This window comes from Vipera ursinii (assembly GCF_947247035.1).
Source record: "Vipera ursinii genome assembly, chromosome: 2".
NCBI lineage: Eukaryota > Metazoa > Chordata > Lepidosauria > Squamata > Viperidae > Vipera > Vipera ursinii.
In genome coordinates this window covers 142543136-142560004 of record NC_139513.1, presented here as the reverse complement: position 1 = coordinate 142560004, position 16869 = coordinate 142543136, and the positions used below count along the sequence as shown (strand labels likewise).

The window sequence follows — 16869 nt, the reverse complement described above, 5'->3', positions numbered from 1 at the left end:
CGATCTTTCAGCACTGGAAATATTTCAAGTTGTTACCATGATCTAAAAGAACTCAAAAACTTTTTTCAAAATCATACAGTACATCAACATAATTAATCTTGATATCCTATTCTTGTGTTTGATTTTTTTTATAATGGAAAAATGTATGTATTGGTTCATAGTAAACAGGAGTGAGATGAGTCTAAACTACACTGCACAGGTATTAAAGTATAGGTGATAGAGAATATTATCTAGAAAATCATAGGGAATTGTTGAATGCTGTGCAATGCTTAGCTATAATTGACTTTTAACTGCATTGGAGTTTCAACTTTATTAGAAATAATTCAAGGTTTATATTTTATTCTTCTGAAACTTTCAATCAGAGGTTGAATTAGGTTTTACCTTTAGGAGAAAAAACACGTTGCAAGAAATACGGTAAAATTTCTGATTCATAGTATAGTATAGGCTTTAAGTAGTCTGTGTGTATTGGGGGGGGAGCTGTGCGCACATATTTATGGGTAAATCTATGCCCATATAATGCAGAGAAAAGCTGTATGGGGAGGGCCTCCAGTTCAAGGCACACATTTTCTTCAAAATCACCTCCACAGAAATAAAATGCTATGACTTTTAAATCAAACAAGTTGATAGATTATGCAAAACCACATTGCAGTCCCAATTTACCTGAGAGAAATCCCACTAAAAAGGAGGATTTACTTCACAGAAGTGCACCACCATACAAATACTCTGACAAGAATTCTCTGTTTTATGACTTCTTGACAAATGGTATCAGAAAGCACCTGACCCAAAAGGGCAGATCCAATGTACCACAGACCCTGCCAACCAAAATAAACTATACAGTTAAAGTAGGGTCACTTTCAACGCTACACTATAAAGTAAAAGAAACTGCACGCGCTAATTTTGGAATAAAGAGCAAGAAGCTATGCAGCCGTTTTGTAGGCATACTTACTTGAGTGTAAGCCCAGTGTACTGAGTAGGGCTTATCTCCGACCAACATACAGAGGCAAAAAAGGCAGGATTAGAAGGAATCTTTGTTACCTCTTGGGTAATCCTAGGCGTGTTTACATGGAAATCAATCCCACTTGATTCAGGAGAACCAATTCCCAAGCATTTTAAGATTGCACTGCAGCCTCCGCAAGCCGAAACAAAAAAAAAAAAAATGCGCGCTTCAGATTGCGCGACTTCTCCGCGTCCCGTCTCGACGCGCAAAGCCCTATTCCCAAGCAACGCCAGGCTAGACACGCGCCTCCGTTCGCACGGCTCGATCGCCGCTTTCGGTGAAAGTTGCGCACGGCTATAAACAACCCGCAGGGCGTAAAGCGGGGCGAAAGGGTGGGGGCAATAGGGAAACCCACTGACACACTCCTCCTTCCCCTGTTCCGCTCTCCCCCCCCCCTTCCACCCCTCCATCTCTCTCACCGTCTTCGTGATGCAGCGGCAGCTTGAGCGGGTTTTCCAGCAGGGATTTCAGCACCCCATAAGTTGGAGGTAGGAAAGCCGGGTTCAAGGGGACAGGTCGAGCCATACCTCTTTCGCCCCTTCACTCCGCCGATTTGGTTAAGCTAGCAAAGAAGAAGAAGAAGAAGAATCGGGAAGGATGGAAAGAAAGAAAGAAAAAAAAATCCCAAATCGATCTTCTGTTTTGGAAAAGAGCGCTCTCGTCCTGGGGCGAAGGGAGAGTTGGCTTCAGACGACCTCGCTCCAAGCGAATCGGGGCGTCCCTGGGACTCTTTTTTTGCATCAATAACCGCAAACTAAACGGAGGAGTTTAAAGAAAGAGAGAGAGAGAAAAAGAGAGAGAGAGAGAGAGAAGAAAGGGGGGGGGAAGGAGGTAACCCTACCGGCCAGACAGCCAAGCGGCGCTTTCTAGCTCGCTCGCTCGCTCCTCCCAGCCCTAAGAGCTGGCTGGGGCCACCTGCGCCGCTCTCAGAACATTTGCACACCCATGTGCGGACACGGATCAAAATGACGTCAAAGTTAGCGCAGCTCCCCGGGAGGCGGGCCCGGGAGGAGCTGGCGAGCTCTGGGCCCTCATCATTAAACTTTGGGTTGCCGCCGCCGCCGCCGCCGCCGCCTCGGCTGCTTTTCATTCCATTGCTTTTTGCTCGCTCTCCCCGGCTCTGGAGAAAGATGTTGGGAGGCAAAGCTTAAAAGCGGGGTTCTGCTGAGGAGGAGGAGGAGGAGGAGGAGGACCTGCGTTCAGGAAAGTCCTTCGTGTTTCGCTATGTGGGTGTTTTTTTTTTAATCTATGAACAAAAATAAAATGAAAATAAAGTCTGCGATAACTTTAAAACCAACGCTTTTTTATTATTATAATAATAATAATAATAATAATAATAATAATAATAATAATAATAATAATAATAATAGTAATGGTAATAATTATTATTATTATTATTATTATTATTATTATTATTATTATTATTATTATTATTATTATTATTATTAAAAATGTTTTGCTACCACTCGGATTTCAGGGTGGAACCCATTTACGGAAATGCAACAAAATTGAAGGCTGTAGCCAAAACCTTACAAAGCCAAATTTGATTCATTCACATGCTCCTTTCTATTTAAAAGCCAAGGTAAATATTTAAAAAAAATGAATTTGCTGATAATCCAAGGGATAGCAGAGGCAGCCAATTCTCTAGAGAGCACACACTGTTCTGCTCCTAATGCAGAAGCCACCATCACTGAAAATGTGCTTCATTTGCCTATTTTTCTAAGTTCATACAAGGTCACGCTAGGATGCAGAGCTTGGCTTCGGTTTTGATCTCTAAAGGTGCTGTGGAAAGCAGGGATTTGCATCCAATGCACCTGCCTGCAACATCTACTTAGTGGATGGGAGACCACTAGGAGATTCCAAGACTTTGCAGTAGGTTGAGAGAAAAAAGCATCCTGTAAGAAGGCAACTGCAAACTACTTCCATATCCTGCCAATGAAACTATATAGATGTATCTACGAGGTCACCAAGGATTGAATTCAGCTCAGAGGCTTGATTTTATCTTGTACAAACCCAGCCACTGTGGTTAATTGCTGTTTTGTGAGGAATGCAACTCCATAGTTAACTGAGTAAGCCATGATTCTATTAACCATAGGTTAACGTCCTCAACCACCTCAGCCAGTAAAAACCCTTAGAGAGTGCCAGAAGACATTACTTTAGCCATTTCCTTCCTAAATATTTTGGACCTGAAAGGACAAAACCAGCCCTCTGAATTGGAGTTTTAAGACTTTTCTAAATTGATGCCACATGAGTGAAGCAGCTAGTGACTAGCTTACTTTGCATGCAAGAAGCAACACTATGTTCTTCACTGTGGGAAACTGGTTGTTTTTTTTTTTTACATAGGTGTTTTTATTGCAGCAAGCTAACCTGGGAATTTTAATGAGGCAATTTTTAAAAAGAAGAGGGTGGTTCTTCCTTTTGGGCTGAATGTTTTTGGAGGCAGCACACAGTGCCTGGAACTCCCCCCCCCAACTCTAAAGACAGACTTCTCGGCCGTTAATCTTTATACCCACTTACGTGGTATTTGTGCTTCAGGACTGGTATCAAATACTTGCTTAAATAAACTTCAGAGCAAGAGAAGGGCTTGATATTTTCTTTTGCTGAGAGCAACTTGCTGAATCGCTCTCCTGCCTAATCTATCGCAATCAGGTTCCACCAGACTTCCCTGCCAAAATTCTCACCTCTCCGTTCTCCGATCAGGTATTTTCTTAACTTACAAAAAACTAAGTGGGGCAGAATTCAAGAAGCCAATGTATGCTCCAAAAAGCTAGTAAACACTCATGTTTTCCCACACTCCATTTACAATGTGGTAGGTTTTGTGAAGTCCTACTATCAGATTCACTTTGAGGCTTCCTGAAACCACCTTCATTTTATTCAAATTCCATTGCAATCTGCAACATTCTGTCCTGGCTCCATCTCTAAAAAAAACTTCAAGTGTCCAATTGCCCAGTATGCTTACGGAATATTTTCTAACCCTCCAAATGGGCTGGGACTACATTCCCTCAAATCCATGGCCTTCACTCAAGCTTTTCAGCCTCAGGAAACAAAAAGTCCCCATGTGGATGCTGAACATGGACTGGAAGTTCATAATCCACAATAAAAGTATTGTGGATTATGGGATATGGTTTTATTTTATGGTAGGGAGCCACTCAGGCTGGAATCAATAGTCCAACTGGTCCATCCGATCCTTTGAACTATACAGTGATCCACAATAACTACCTACCTTGCTCACATGGGCCAGATTTACACTTTATATATGCTTCGCATTTACCATGGATTGTGGAATAAACCACAATAATGGTTTCCCATCACTTCAGAGCCAGCCTGAAACATGGGTCTGGGACGTATGGGGCTCCAGCGATGACATGTCAGGACATCACTTCCTAAATGACATTTATTATGCATTGTATGTAATTTGCATCATGGTGTGACTAATGCATATTACATAATTTGCACTGCTCTTGCAATGATGTTACAATGTTTCATGGCTTCAACCACGAGTGGTCAATGAGAACAACCTGTTGCTCGGGACCCAAATTAAAATTCTTAACAAGCAGCTGTCTAGTCTTCACTTTAGTACAGTGCATTTCAAAGTTGGCAACATTAAGATGTGTGGACCTCAACTCCCAGAATTCCCCAGACAGCATCCACAGGAGGGGGCAAAGGGAAGGAAGTGACAAGACATGCATTGTAAGGTGCAATGTCTGCAAATATGACTGCTACATTATTCGGATCCAAGTATGAATGATAGGCTTTTGTCTCATGACATCACAAAGCACATTTCATTATTGGTGCCTCATGGGTTTACACTGGATATCTGTGATCAGTTCCATAATATAGTAAATCACATTCAAACAGTGCTCATGATGGGTTACCATAGACAGCCCAAGAACTGAGATAAAGGGAGTATAACAAAATGACAGCTGATCCTAAGACAGTGCCAACATTACCTGAATACAGTAGACCATGTAGTACTCTCCAATTTGCTAGTATCACCCTCCTTCATTCTGATCATAGCTATGGAGCACTCTGACAGCCCCTTCTATGCTCATTGAATGCTATGGCCCTCACAGGGTTCCAGAGACACTGTACACACTTCTGGGTTCATACCTCCACAGCTTAGGGTTAACCATTGCGTGGTTTGTTTGCATTTGCTTTAAGGCACCCATCATCCTCAGGTGTAAAGGGGACTCTACATGTTACTAATGTTTGAACTCCCCCTCCCCCGAGTTTAGTGCAATATGCAACCCTAGCCCAGTGATGGCCACACCTATTATATGTATGTCAGAGATGACATGCCAGCGTTCACAATATCCGACAACAATTATTCACTATTCTTGCATAATTTGGGGGAGGCTGTGGAGGCCCCATGAGAATGGGTGTGCTCTTGCACAGCCTCCAGGCACTCCGAAAATTTGTTTGACCTGTAGTTTATGGTTTAATGATTTGATGTTTATTTATATAATACAGTACACAGCACCATATTATTAGGCTGTATTTTTTTAAAAAAACAAATGAATATGTGAAGATTTGCTTTGCTTTTGTTTGGGCGGGGAGGGGGTGGTAGAGAGGGAGTGACGTGCCAGCAGAATCAAGTCAGGGCATTTTCCAAATTTTTGACATGCTGAACCCAAAAGGTTTGCCATCGCCATCCTAGCCAATGGCAGGAGTGGCAGAAACTGTTCTACGACAGGCCCACCGATGTCTCAGCCACTGCATTGTTTTTCTTGGTGCCTCCATTTCATGGACAGTATAGGAAAAACGTGTGATATTGTCGCTGAGAGATAGCGAGAGTTTTCAAGGGTGCTGGGGGAAGATTTGCACAGTTGCTATGTTAGGTCTGCAGCTTCTCCTGAGATACTAGGCATGTAGAGTATAACATTTGCATTATCCTAGTGTCAAATCTGGCTTATCTACCTATGCAGCGGGATCATAAGTTCAACTTGCTCATTTCTAAAGTGACTGACAGCTTTTATCCTTCCCCTTCTTTTATTGCAGCCTGACATAGCAGCTCATCTCTCTTTATTTATGAGCTTCTAAGATTTTTTTTTAAATCTTGTGGGAAACAGAACGTTACAGTTTTTTTAAAAAAAATGGATGAAACCATTAGCCTTTACTCTACTTTTTGTCATTTATGCATGAAATCAATAGCACTTTGTCTCTCTTTAAGAAAACAAGTTAAGTCAGATTTTGCTGAATGTTTGTGTCCTTAGAAAACTACACATGTAGGGGGTTTTTTTGTCCCCAAAACCTAAACTATGAAGAGAGGGAAATAATCTGCCCCACAGAAAACTGCTATCTTAATAGACTCTGTACAAAATAATATCTCAGAACCTATTGATGACCCTTGAGCAGAAGTACTTGATGGATTAATTGGAAAGGTTGGACATAACAAGGGCACAGTTGGTTCCAAATTACCTGCCCAAGAAATAACCATGAGAATAAAGGTTTTTAAGTGGGGAGGAAGGAACAACTACTTGTACACAATCCATGGGAAATGAAGAAAAAAAACACCAATCCAAATTGCTAGTTATTGGACACCGGGTTACATAAACCCAGGGAGATCATTGACAGGGGTAGGGGCAATATCTGGCATGGGTAGACTGGGGGATCAAGTGATGCATAATGCATTTCTGTTTGATATGCGCTTAAATAAATATGGGAAGAAATCTTAATGAGAATTAAGGCTAAGAGTGAAAGAAAATAAACAGAAACATAATCTCTGGGATGAAGAATAGAGAGTCTGAGAAATACTGATAAACAATATTAATCTGTGATTAGGATTAGAAAAAGGAAACCTTGAGAAGGAAGGAAGGAAGGGCAGGATGGCTGTACTTTCTTCAGTACCCTTTCCAGCACAAAGCAAAACACATAGCAGAATATTAATATGTGCAATATGATATTTTGCTAAACAGGAAAAGGAGGCAGACTTTTGTCCTTGATTGACTCTTGATTGTGACCAGGCTGGGGGCAAGGCAAGTCTAAATACCAGATATTCCAGCATCAAAATGGGCCAGGATAAAAGAATTCCCCAGTGGTACAGTAATCTAAGCTTTGAAATATATGTTATATTCTTAACTATGACTTTCGAACGTGATTAAAAAAAATTACATGTCGGCTGATGTGTGCCAACTATCGCTGCAATCCCATCAGAGATTGTACAGGAATAAACCTCATAAAATGATTTTCTGGGTAAAAATGCAGAGGAGTTTGCTGCATGGTAAGAGTTAAATACTGTAGTGAAGTAGAAAATCAACAAAAGAAACACAATTAATGAACTACTTGATCTTTCATTGTCATGCATTTCTTTTTCTTTTTTCTTTTCTTCTTCAGGTCTTTCTCCTAACGGCTACCTAGGAGCAGAAACAGATGCATAAGCAACTGACCAAAATCGTGGACATATATTCAAGGACAAACTTTCAAACTAATATTCTTAACTTAATCTCATAAAACATTGCACCATTTCCTAGAACTTTGGTAAGAAGTTAAAAGTACTTTTTTTTAAAAAAATCAAAAAGTTCAAAAAAGTGTGCAAACTTCCGTACCGAAAGTAAAAGCCTGGGCATTTTTCTGTCTAACACTTTTGCACAATATGTGGACGATGGGCATCTTTAATACTTTCAGCTCCTTTAATAACCTTCCATGGGGACCCAAGAGAGCAATTTGTATCCAGTTTGGAAGTTTTGAGTAGCACCCTCTTAATCTCAACTTGCCATCAATTTATGTTTCCAGACAAGATGTGTTTAAGCAATCAATATGGGTTGGTTGATTTAGGTACCATAGCAGAATTTCAGAATCTTTTTTCCAGCGGTGTATTAGTTGTAAAACACGAGACGATCAATTTCTTGAAAAATGGTATGCAGCTATGTTGCTGCCTAAAAAAAGGGAAGACTGTGCTTTGCTGTCAAGAATTGGTCTAACGACATAGCTAAAAAAAATCCTTGTATTCCTTTATTATATCATTTTTATGCCATTGAGGACTCTATTTATTTGGAGCCAACCTATGAGTCCATATTTCATGGCATTATATTGATAGTACTATAGTAGTATGTAGTGTGCACACCTACGCAATGGCTGTGTTTATACAAGTCGTGGTTTGGTTAACCGTGATTTATGAAATTAATTGCCTATGTTCACAGATGTAATTATAAGTCATGGTTTTTAAATTACATTGCCTGAATTCACACAATGTGGTGAGCTATAAATAAACCACATTTAGTATAGCAATATCTACATTAAATGGCATTGTTGTGAGAAATGTCAGTTATATGATGACACTATCATCCATGCATCGTAACCTGCTTCACCTTACCTCAACCTGTGGACCCCCAAGGCTTAGTCACTGGATGAACTGAAACCATTGTTAATGCCTCTAAAGACAATTATGAAAGGTACCTAAGTTTCAGATGGTGTAGGATCAAGTTATTAATAATTTGGACATATTATGCAAAGACCCAGTCCCTTGAGAAGTCCTTATTGCTAAGAAAAGCGGAAGGAAAGAGGAGAAGAAGAAAACCAGTAGCAAGATGGATGCTTTTGATTTCAGAAGTGATTGGTGTGCAGTTGAAAGTCCTGAAGGAGCAGCTTGGGGTGAGGTCATCCTGGAGAAGGTCTGTGGAGGCAGCACCGATTTGATGGCACATACTCAAAGGACAACTATGAAATGCACCACAGTTACAGCATTTGAAGAACACACCTGTGTAATGTGACACTATAGGGCAGAGGCAGGATAACTGGCACCTTCTTGAATGTTGCTGAACCACATTTCCCAGCAGCCCAAGCCAACACGTTCAGTTGAGAGGAAAGGGAGTTGTACTTGGGAGTTGTAGTTCAGCATTATGCCACAGCATCTCGCTCCTGTTGTAACGCTGCATCCGGAAAAATCAGGAAAAATCAGAAAACTTCCTTCAGGTTGACAAGATGAAGAGGGATCTCTTCTGCTTCCTTTCACAGACATGCAGGCAGCAATGTGGTGAGATAGAGAAGAAACCTGCTAGCCTTGAAGGAGAGCAAATGCTTTGTAACTCACATGATCCTTATTCAATTTTCCTCTGAAGCTCTGAAGCGGCAGTCATGAAAAGGCCCCATGGATTCCATGCCAAATGCCACTGTCATGACAGGACTCTCGCATGCACTGTTGACATCAGCTCTAAACTGAAGGCGGCGCACCCTTCTAGCTGCTAACTCTGGCTGGCTTTTGGATCAGTTACATTTCCACAGTCTGTACTTTAATGACATTTCTACCTACCCATTTTTATTTCTTGGTTTATTTACCTCTTTCATCCTTTTTATTTTAGTACCTGTCTTGACATTTCATTCATTCAATAAAAAGGCAGTAATATTACAACATGGCTGCCCACCCTAAGTTAAAGTTATCTCTTAATTTTCCAATGTATTGTGTAATATTTCTTGTAATACTACATGTTCAGGATGCAAATTCTATCTATATCTATATCTACATCTATATCTATACACACATACACATTCACTCTGCCTAATAGGAATACTTTATTTACAAGTATGCAAACAGACAAGACCATCATTTCATTTTAAAAAAAATTGTCAAACTCTATCTGGGCCCAGGAGGACAGCCAGAAAAGGTATTATGGTCACAGTCACACCACCATGAAAATGACTCAATGGGCTGGAAGAAGTATTTCAGTATTCCTACCCCAACTAGTAGCATTTACACAGAATCTACTATAAGAGAAGCCATTTGCTTCATTAAATACATTAATGATGTGGCTTTTCAAATTCCAGAGATGATTATTTTTTATTGAGGGAAGGATCTGTGTATATGTTTATGAGTTGGTAACATGCAAACGGGAGCCTTTTTGCCAAACACTTAAATGAAAAAGTATTGACTTAGTATCTTAAGTCAATATTAACTCAGCAGGTGGTGTTCCTTTGATAATGGCTGTTTTCTTCATAGAAAGCCTGGCTGTGTGAAGAGTTCAAGCAAACTATCATATGTTTTATTATTAAGGCATAAAAATATTATTGTGGCTAATGGCATGCATGTGAAGGGAAAGACTATTTATTGTGAAGGCTTTATAGAGATTCTCTGCAAACAGGATGCCTGCAGACAACATCACAATCCAGGTCAATACGACTGAGCTACCCAGTATTTATTTAGTCATTCATTCAATTTAGAGATTGCCTATCTCGATACATGAGTCTGGGTGGCCAACAAGGATTAAAAACAGAACAAAAAGATTATAACAAATCAAGAACTAACATATATCAAAACTAAAATTTAGAAAACAACAACAACCAGCTCAACACAAATCATTTCAGAGACTCTATCAAACTCCTGGTACCCTGGACGTGATAACAAAACTAGGCCTTTTAGAAGGCCAGCAGGATCTTGTTTTAATAACGTTCCCAAATGCAATTTTCTCTAGACAAGCAATACTGTTGAAACAAGCAAATCTGCTACTCAGGCCAGCTTTCTTCAACTTGATGCCCTCCATCTGTCAAGCCTTCCAAGTTTTAGATTTCCAGTCGGCATATCTATTGGTTGGAAATCCTGGGCACTGCAGACACAACACACTTAGAGGGTGTGAGATGAGAAAAGCTGATTGAAGCATGAGTTGTAGCCATAGGTGTCCAGGCAACATGTATAGGTGAGAAAACAGCCATCCAGCAGATCAATAGAACACTTTGTCTTCCTATGCAATCAGCCTAGGAACTATTACTCTCTGTCCCTCCTTTCCCAAAGCTGCTGCTGGACTAGTAAAACACATTTTTTGAAATGTAAAAGGCTACATGTGTGGGCTGATGATTTGTTGCACTTATAGGAGGAAAAGCAAAAACAGTATCCCCAGCAAGCCCATGTACTTATTTATTTATCTGCAGTATTTGTATGCTACCCCACCAGCATGGGCTTTGGGTAGCTCATAACAATAAAAGACATGCCACAAAACATCATGAATCATGAAGCTATAAAATAATACACGATAATAATTGTAATGACCGGCCATCACTATATCAACAGTCCTCCAAAAGCCCAACAGAAGGTCCTTCAAAAAAGCTGTGATCCGTGCAGGAAAATCACAGTGAAGAATTTGCAAACTGATCTCCATGTATGGCCCAGACATCCTGAAGCTTGCAGTGCAGCAGCTGACCCTATAAACCAGGATGGAGGACTACTAAAGGTGAGAATTCCACACTGTTATGGCTTTCTACACAGAAGGATGTCACATTAAGTGGTGTTGATTTCTATGCAAGTTTACTGAAGTTTGTACCAGAATGCTCCTGAATAAGAGGAACTGAAGCACCTTTTCATAAATGAGTAATAGTGGATACCTAAGATTAAACATATTTCTCAATGCTAGAAGAGGAAAAGAGGGGTGATAAGATGGAAGGCATGGTACAGAAGTCCCTAAATAGTCCTATTATGATGAGTAACACAGAGCTGAAGAATGAGCCAATGGATGGCAGAGGGCTATATCCATCAGCCTATGATTCCCCACAACAGAGACTGAAGAATGGAAATCATGCAAATAAATTTCTGGAATGGCTTCTTTCTGAGATAAAGGAGCCCCTATTCTTGTGTTGGGCTTTCCATGGGTAATAAAAACTTTCCTTTTCCAATAAAACCTTTGGAAACTCACTGTAAAACTGGAGGTACGTCTGTCTGTCTGTCTGTCTGTCTGTCTATCTATCTATCATCCATCCCTATCTATCTATCTATCTATCTGTCTGTCTGTCTGTCTGTCTATCTATCATCCATCCATCCCTATCTATATCTATATCTATATCTATATCTATATCTATATCTATATCTATATCTATATCTATATCTATCTATCTATCTATCTATCTATCTATCTATCTGTCTGTCTGTCTATCTCTATCATCTATCCATGTCTATCTATATCTATCCATCTATCCATATCTATCTATCTATCTCATCTGTTCATCTATGTGTGTATATTTTTTCATTATTGTATATTATTTTTAGAATAGGTACCATTTATTCACATTGCTATTTTATCTCCTATAAACTGTTGAGCATCTGTGAGAACTGAGGTGGTGGATAAAAAGCCTTAAGCAGCCACCAACCCAGAAGAGAAAGAGATCAGAGCTCTCTTTGCCCTCCCCTTTTCTGCTTTCAGGGGAGTTGCTCACAATCAGGACATGGAAATTGCAACTTGCTTGTCTTGGAAAACTGAGCTTCACAGCTAAGTCATAAGACTGCAGCAACCACCCCTGTTTGATCTCCAAACATGCTATTTTGAGGAAGCTTCTTAAAGCTTGAATCAGAATTCAGGGCAGCATCAAAGGCATTTCAGTCTTTCCTTCAAAACAGAAGAAAATGGCTTTCATGGTTGCAGAATATTTGCATTATTGCAAAATTATAGTTGGAGGGTGGATACAACCTTCAACACTGATTGCAATGTACAAGGTTTTGTGCCCCATCCTGTAAAGTTTAGCCAAATTCTGTGTGGTCTGGTTATGACAAGATTTGAGCAATTATTTCTCTAGCATGCTGCAGTGTAATGTGCATTTCATATGATAAAGAATGATAAAACAAGTTTTTTATTGCTAGCTTTGGCCACTACAGCTAAATAACAGTACTGAACAAATGAAGGCAGTGGCTCAATTGAAGAGAAACTGTGAAAGAAGTCAGAGATGTTCAGTAGCAGGTACAGAAGCATGGAAATCAAACATGCTGGAATGCCACACCAGTTTCTGTGGGCGTGCCAGGCTTTCAGCTAATTGTAATTGCCAAATGATACAAATGAGGCTATATTTAAAACCATCACTGCAGCAGGGTCCAAAATTCAGAGGTCATCAGTGGTGAAGAATTCTCAAATTCACCTTGACTCCTGTACCCATGCAGCTTTCTTGGCATGGTGCCTATTGCCTTTCTGTGGGATTTTTTTTTTCTGCTGAAGTCCCATCTTCAGCCCTAGTAACTGAAAATCTTTAATCCCACTATTTAATATGCTCATTTTTAAAACATATGCTTCCTGAATTTGCCTTCATTCCAATGTGTGAATTGCAGAACTCATTATCCCCAGCCAGCAAGAGGAGTTGCTAATTGGAGACAATGGGAGTTGCAATCCGTGCTTCCTTGATAGGCTTTGCTGGGAAGCAAAGTGCTCTCAAGTGTGATAGCACTTAACATCCAGTGGTGAGATTCTCCTCTAAAGCATAACATCACTGGGTATTTGGCAGCCTTTGCTTCTCTAGGATTTTTCACTTTGTACCATGTTCCTCCCATTTTGAAAATGAAGAGAATAATAGCCGCAGCCTACGCCACAGAGCAATTCTGAATAACACTAGAAAACAGTGTTTCTGAAGACCTCTGCAAAATTTAAGTGTCATTGTGAGTGCAGAGATAAATACAGTTTGCCTTCAACTTTGCTAATATGCTTTTGCTTTTTCAGTTCGCCTTTGAAAATCCATTTGTCACCAAGTGAAGGAAACAACTTGATGAAGGATTTATAATCAAACTTTGAAAGCTGCCACCTTTCATGTTAGGACTGCATGGAAGAGATGTAACTGAAATATTACAGAAGCAGATCAAGGTATGAACATTAGAATGCTCCTCCATAGAATGGCAGTCAATCCTTCTACATGGTCATCTGAATGCAGTTGCTATGCAACAGGGATAACTTGTTCTTTGTAGGCCATTTCATGTAGGGAAGCAAGAGACGCTCTCCCAACTGCCACAGCTACCATCTTTTCTAAAAGCTACTTAAAGGATGGGAAAATATTGCCCCTGAGGAACATGCAAATAATAGAACTCTTCCAATACGACGAATAAAGCAAAAAATTAAAATTGCAATCCAAAAGTTAACATGCATCTAATTCAGCTATTTAAAACTGCAGGATTTAAAAAAAAAATCTATATTTTTTTTTAGTCACAGTTGACTGTCACATAATTATTAGTCTTTTTCAAAAACTTTTCCATTACGGCTATTTTTTTGCAGTATTTATTTTGCGGTTTCCTTCACTGAGGGGTAAAGGGGTGCAGAAAATTCCAGGCACTGAAAGATTTTGTTTTGTTTTCCATAAAATTAGAGTAGTCAGATAGTTACTTCCCAGACCCTGTGATTTTTACATAATTAAAAGAGGGTTCAGTTCAGAAAATGGTGCTAAATCCATTTTCACTACCTATTTTCACTACCTATTTAAACAAGAATACGTAGTTATGATCTGAATGGATCTACCCATCACAAAAACACATAGAAATACCTTTTCATTTGTCACCATGTGAAAAATACCTTGAATATGATTGGCATGTACCAAGTTTCCAGAGGAGAAACTTTCCTGAAACTTTGCAACAGGAAAAAAGACACCTCAAAACCCTGCTAGCCGTGCTCTCTTTTGAGAACCTGACCTCCCAGCTAGCAATCTTTTTCAGAAGACATAACAGAAAATTTAGTTGGACAGGTAGGCCACTATTTTTATTAAATGTCTTTGAAAATCAGTGTGGAGCATCCCCTCCCCTCAGGAAGGAATATTTGACATGAAGAAAACTCTTTACAGTCTGGCCTTGGCTAACTAGTGGCCCCAGACAAGATAAATTTGGCCACCTATTTTTTTTTTCCTTGCACTAGTTTCCACCTGTAATATCTGAGCTGGAGAGAGTCTCCTGTTGCTCCAAGTGGAAATTTTACTTAGCCAACAAAGTTGCTAGAGTTTGGCAAATTCTTGGTGGAAAAAAACAGGAAATTGTTTCAGAACAGAATTTAAAAAAAAAGAAAAGAAAAGAAAATAATGAGGCGGTAAAAGGTCATCGAAGTCACCATAACTCCACAATTTCTACCAAAATGGACCTCTGCGCCTCCACCTCCCGCAGTTGATGGAGAAAGATGCATCTCATTCTCGGCCAATCGTCTAAAGCAGCGTTTCCCAACCTTAGGAACTTGAAGATGCGTGGACTTCAACTCCCAGAATTCCCCAGCCAGCTATGCTGGCTGGGGAATTCTGGGAGTTGAAGTCCACGCATCTTCAAGTTCCTAAGGTTGGGAAACGCTGGTCTAAAGACGAAAGCCTGCCTGCCTGCCCGTCCGCATCTCACTTTAGCAGTGGATCACGCAATGAAACTGAGAATTGCGCACCGCCTCGGTTAACCCCGCCCGCTCAGCTGTGCGCCCACGTTGAAGTGCCCCCCCCATGCTTACTCAGGCGGAGGCGCTGACAGCCGGAGTCACGTGAGAAACCGCGGGGGGGGTTGACCTAATTTGAGCCAATCGCGAGCCGTCCCGCAGAGACTATCTGCGCGAGCTCCCCCGCCCTCCCGCTCCCCAGCCGCCGGGCCTCCCCGGGTGAGATTGAAGCTCCGTGAGTTCAGAACATTGGGCGGGGCCTAGGGAGACAGCTTTGAGGGGTGTGGGAGGGGTTTTCATTAGGAACGCCAGGAATTGATTGGAGGAAAGGCGGAATGGGCGGGTCCCCGGAGTGAGCTGTGAAAACAAAGGGGAGGACGGAGCCAACGGGGTTGAGAGGTGCTTGGGGCGCAATGAATAATAGAGGGGAACGGGGACTCTGGAAGACGAGGGCAGTTCCTAGAGCGGCGGCAGCAGCACTTTGAAAAGTTTGCTTGTCATTCGAGAACGCAACGCTGACATTTGGGTCCTGGCCGTAGTTGCTTGTAGCCAAGTCTCGTCGAGTTCAGCCAGAGCTGATTTACACGCGCTCGGGCTGGCAAGTGGCCGAAAAGGGATCCCACCGGATAAAGAAAGTGCAAAACGAAGAGTTCCATCTGGTTCTGACACCATCCTATATTATTCTCAGAAGTCTCCCGTGCATTGCTTTACAAACCGCCCCATCCATTAGGCAGCTGCTATTGCTACGGGAGTTGCGAAATGATACCCGAATGTTGTACCTGTATGTTTGTATAAAAAAAGAGAAGGTACCCGTAACTGGCTTGCCAAAGACACTCCCTTTCAAAGCAGGCGGCAATATTCATTTATTTTAGACCAGAGTAGCAACAAGTGTAAAGATCTTTGCTGGGGAAAGGAAAAAAAAAAGCAAATACGGCATTTTTGAGGAGAATCCTGAAGATTTGGGGTTATAAAAGCCCGTGGTGGTGGTGGTGGTGGTGGTAGAGACTTGGATACCTGAAACATGGGGACTGAAATGCAGAAGGTATGGACACACAAAAAAATCAAGACGGCCCCATTTAGATTTAAAAAAAAAAGGTAGAAGTTCAGTTGCTCCATTGTGAGTTTTTGTCACACCCTGGCGGCACTCCTGGAATGGATACTTAGAGCCACTGGTTTACAAATACCACTCAACATGAGAACCCAGAGACTAGATCCACAAGTATATTAACACGCTGTTGCTGTGTCGTATGCATGGCAAATGGAAGCTAGGGTACACAGGAGTCTGGTGGGATCCTTGGTGTGTGGCATGGTTCTCCCAGTTGTAGAGTGAGCTACTATACCAGCTTGATGAGCTGAATAAAATATTTGAAAGGTGAGAAGGTTGGTGCTCAGAAAAATCTTGAGAAACTTGCGTAGGGACAAGGACTCTGCATATGAGGGATCATTTTTGGATAGAGCAGAATGGACTTGGTTAGGGGAATAGGATTCTTTATTACATTGCCAACCTCCAAAGTAGAGGTAGCAGAGGAATGAAGAAAACCTTTCTCATCTCACGCTGCTAGTCTGCTCTGTGGATTTATAGTATGTGCTGCAGGAATCTAACAGCCTTTATGTTAAGTACTGGGCTCATTAGTAATACCACGTGGGTTGCTGGAGCAGCTAACGGCTCTCCAGCAACCCAGACTACAACTGTCCAGCGCTATAATTGGCTATCCCTAGGCGGCAATGGTTGCTTCAAACCTATTGGCTGCTGCCTAGGGGCTAGACTATATATTGTGGCTAGTTGCAGCCATTTGCTCAGTACAG

The 16869-nt window shown here is 41.1% G+C and overlaps 1 protein-coding gene and 1 long non-coding RNA gene across 3 annotated transcripts in view; one reads left to right on the top strand and one right to left on the bottom strand.

The window, feature by feature from the left end:
• Positions 1-1824, bottom strand: part of HLF (HLF transcription factor, PAR bZIP family member) — a 66430-nt gene extending 64606 nt beyond the window's left edge. The window contains exon 1 of one of the 2 annotated variants that reach the window (XM_083353638.1): positions 1417-1824. In XM_083353638.1, coding sequence (XP_083209764.1) covers positions 1417-1522 — 106 coding nt within the window. In that variant the 5' untranslated portion in view covers positions 1523-1824. The remainder of the gene's footprint in view (positions 1-1416) is intronic. The other variant, XM_083353639.1, reaches the window with a different exon arrangement.
• The window catches only part of LOC310635062, a 792702-nt gene that overhangs the window by 67274 nt on the left and 708559 nt on the right, over positions 1-16869 (top strand). The window lies entirely within an intron of this gene.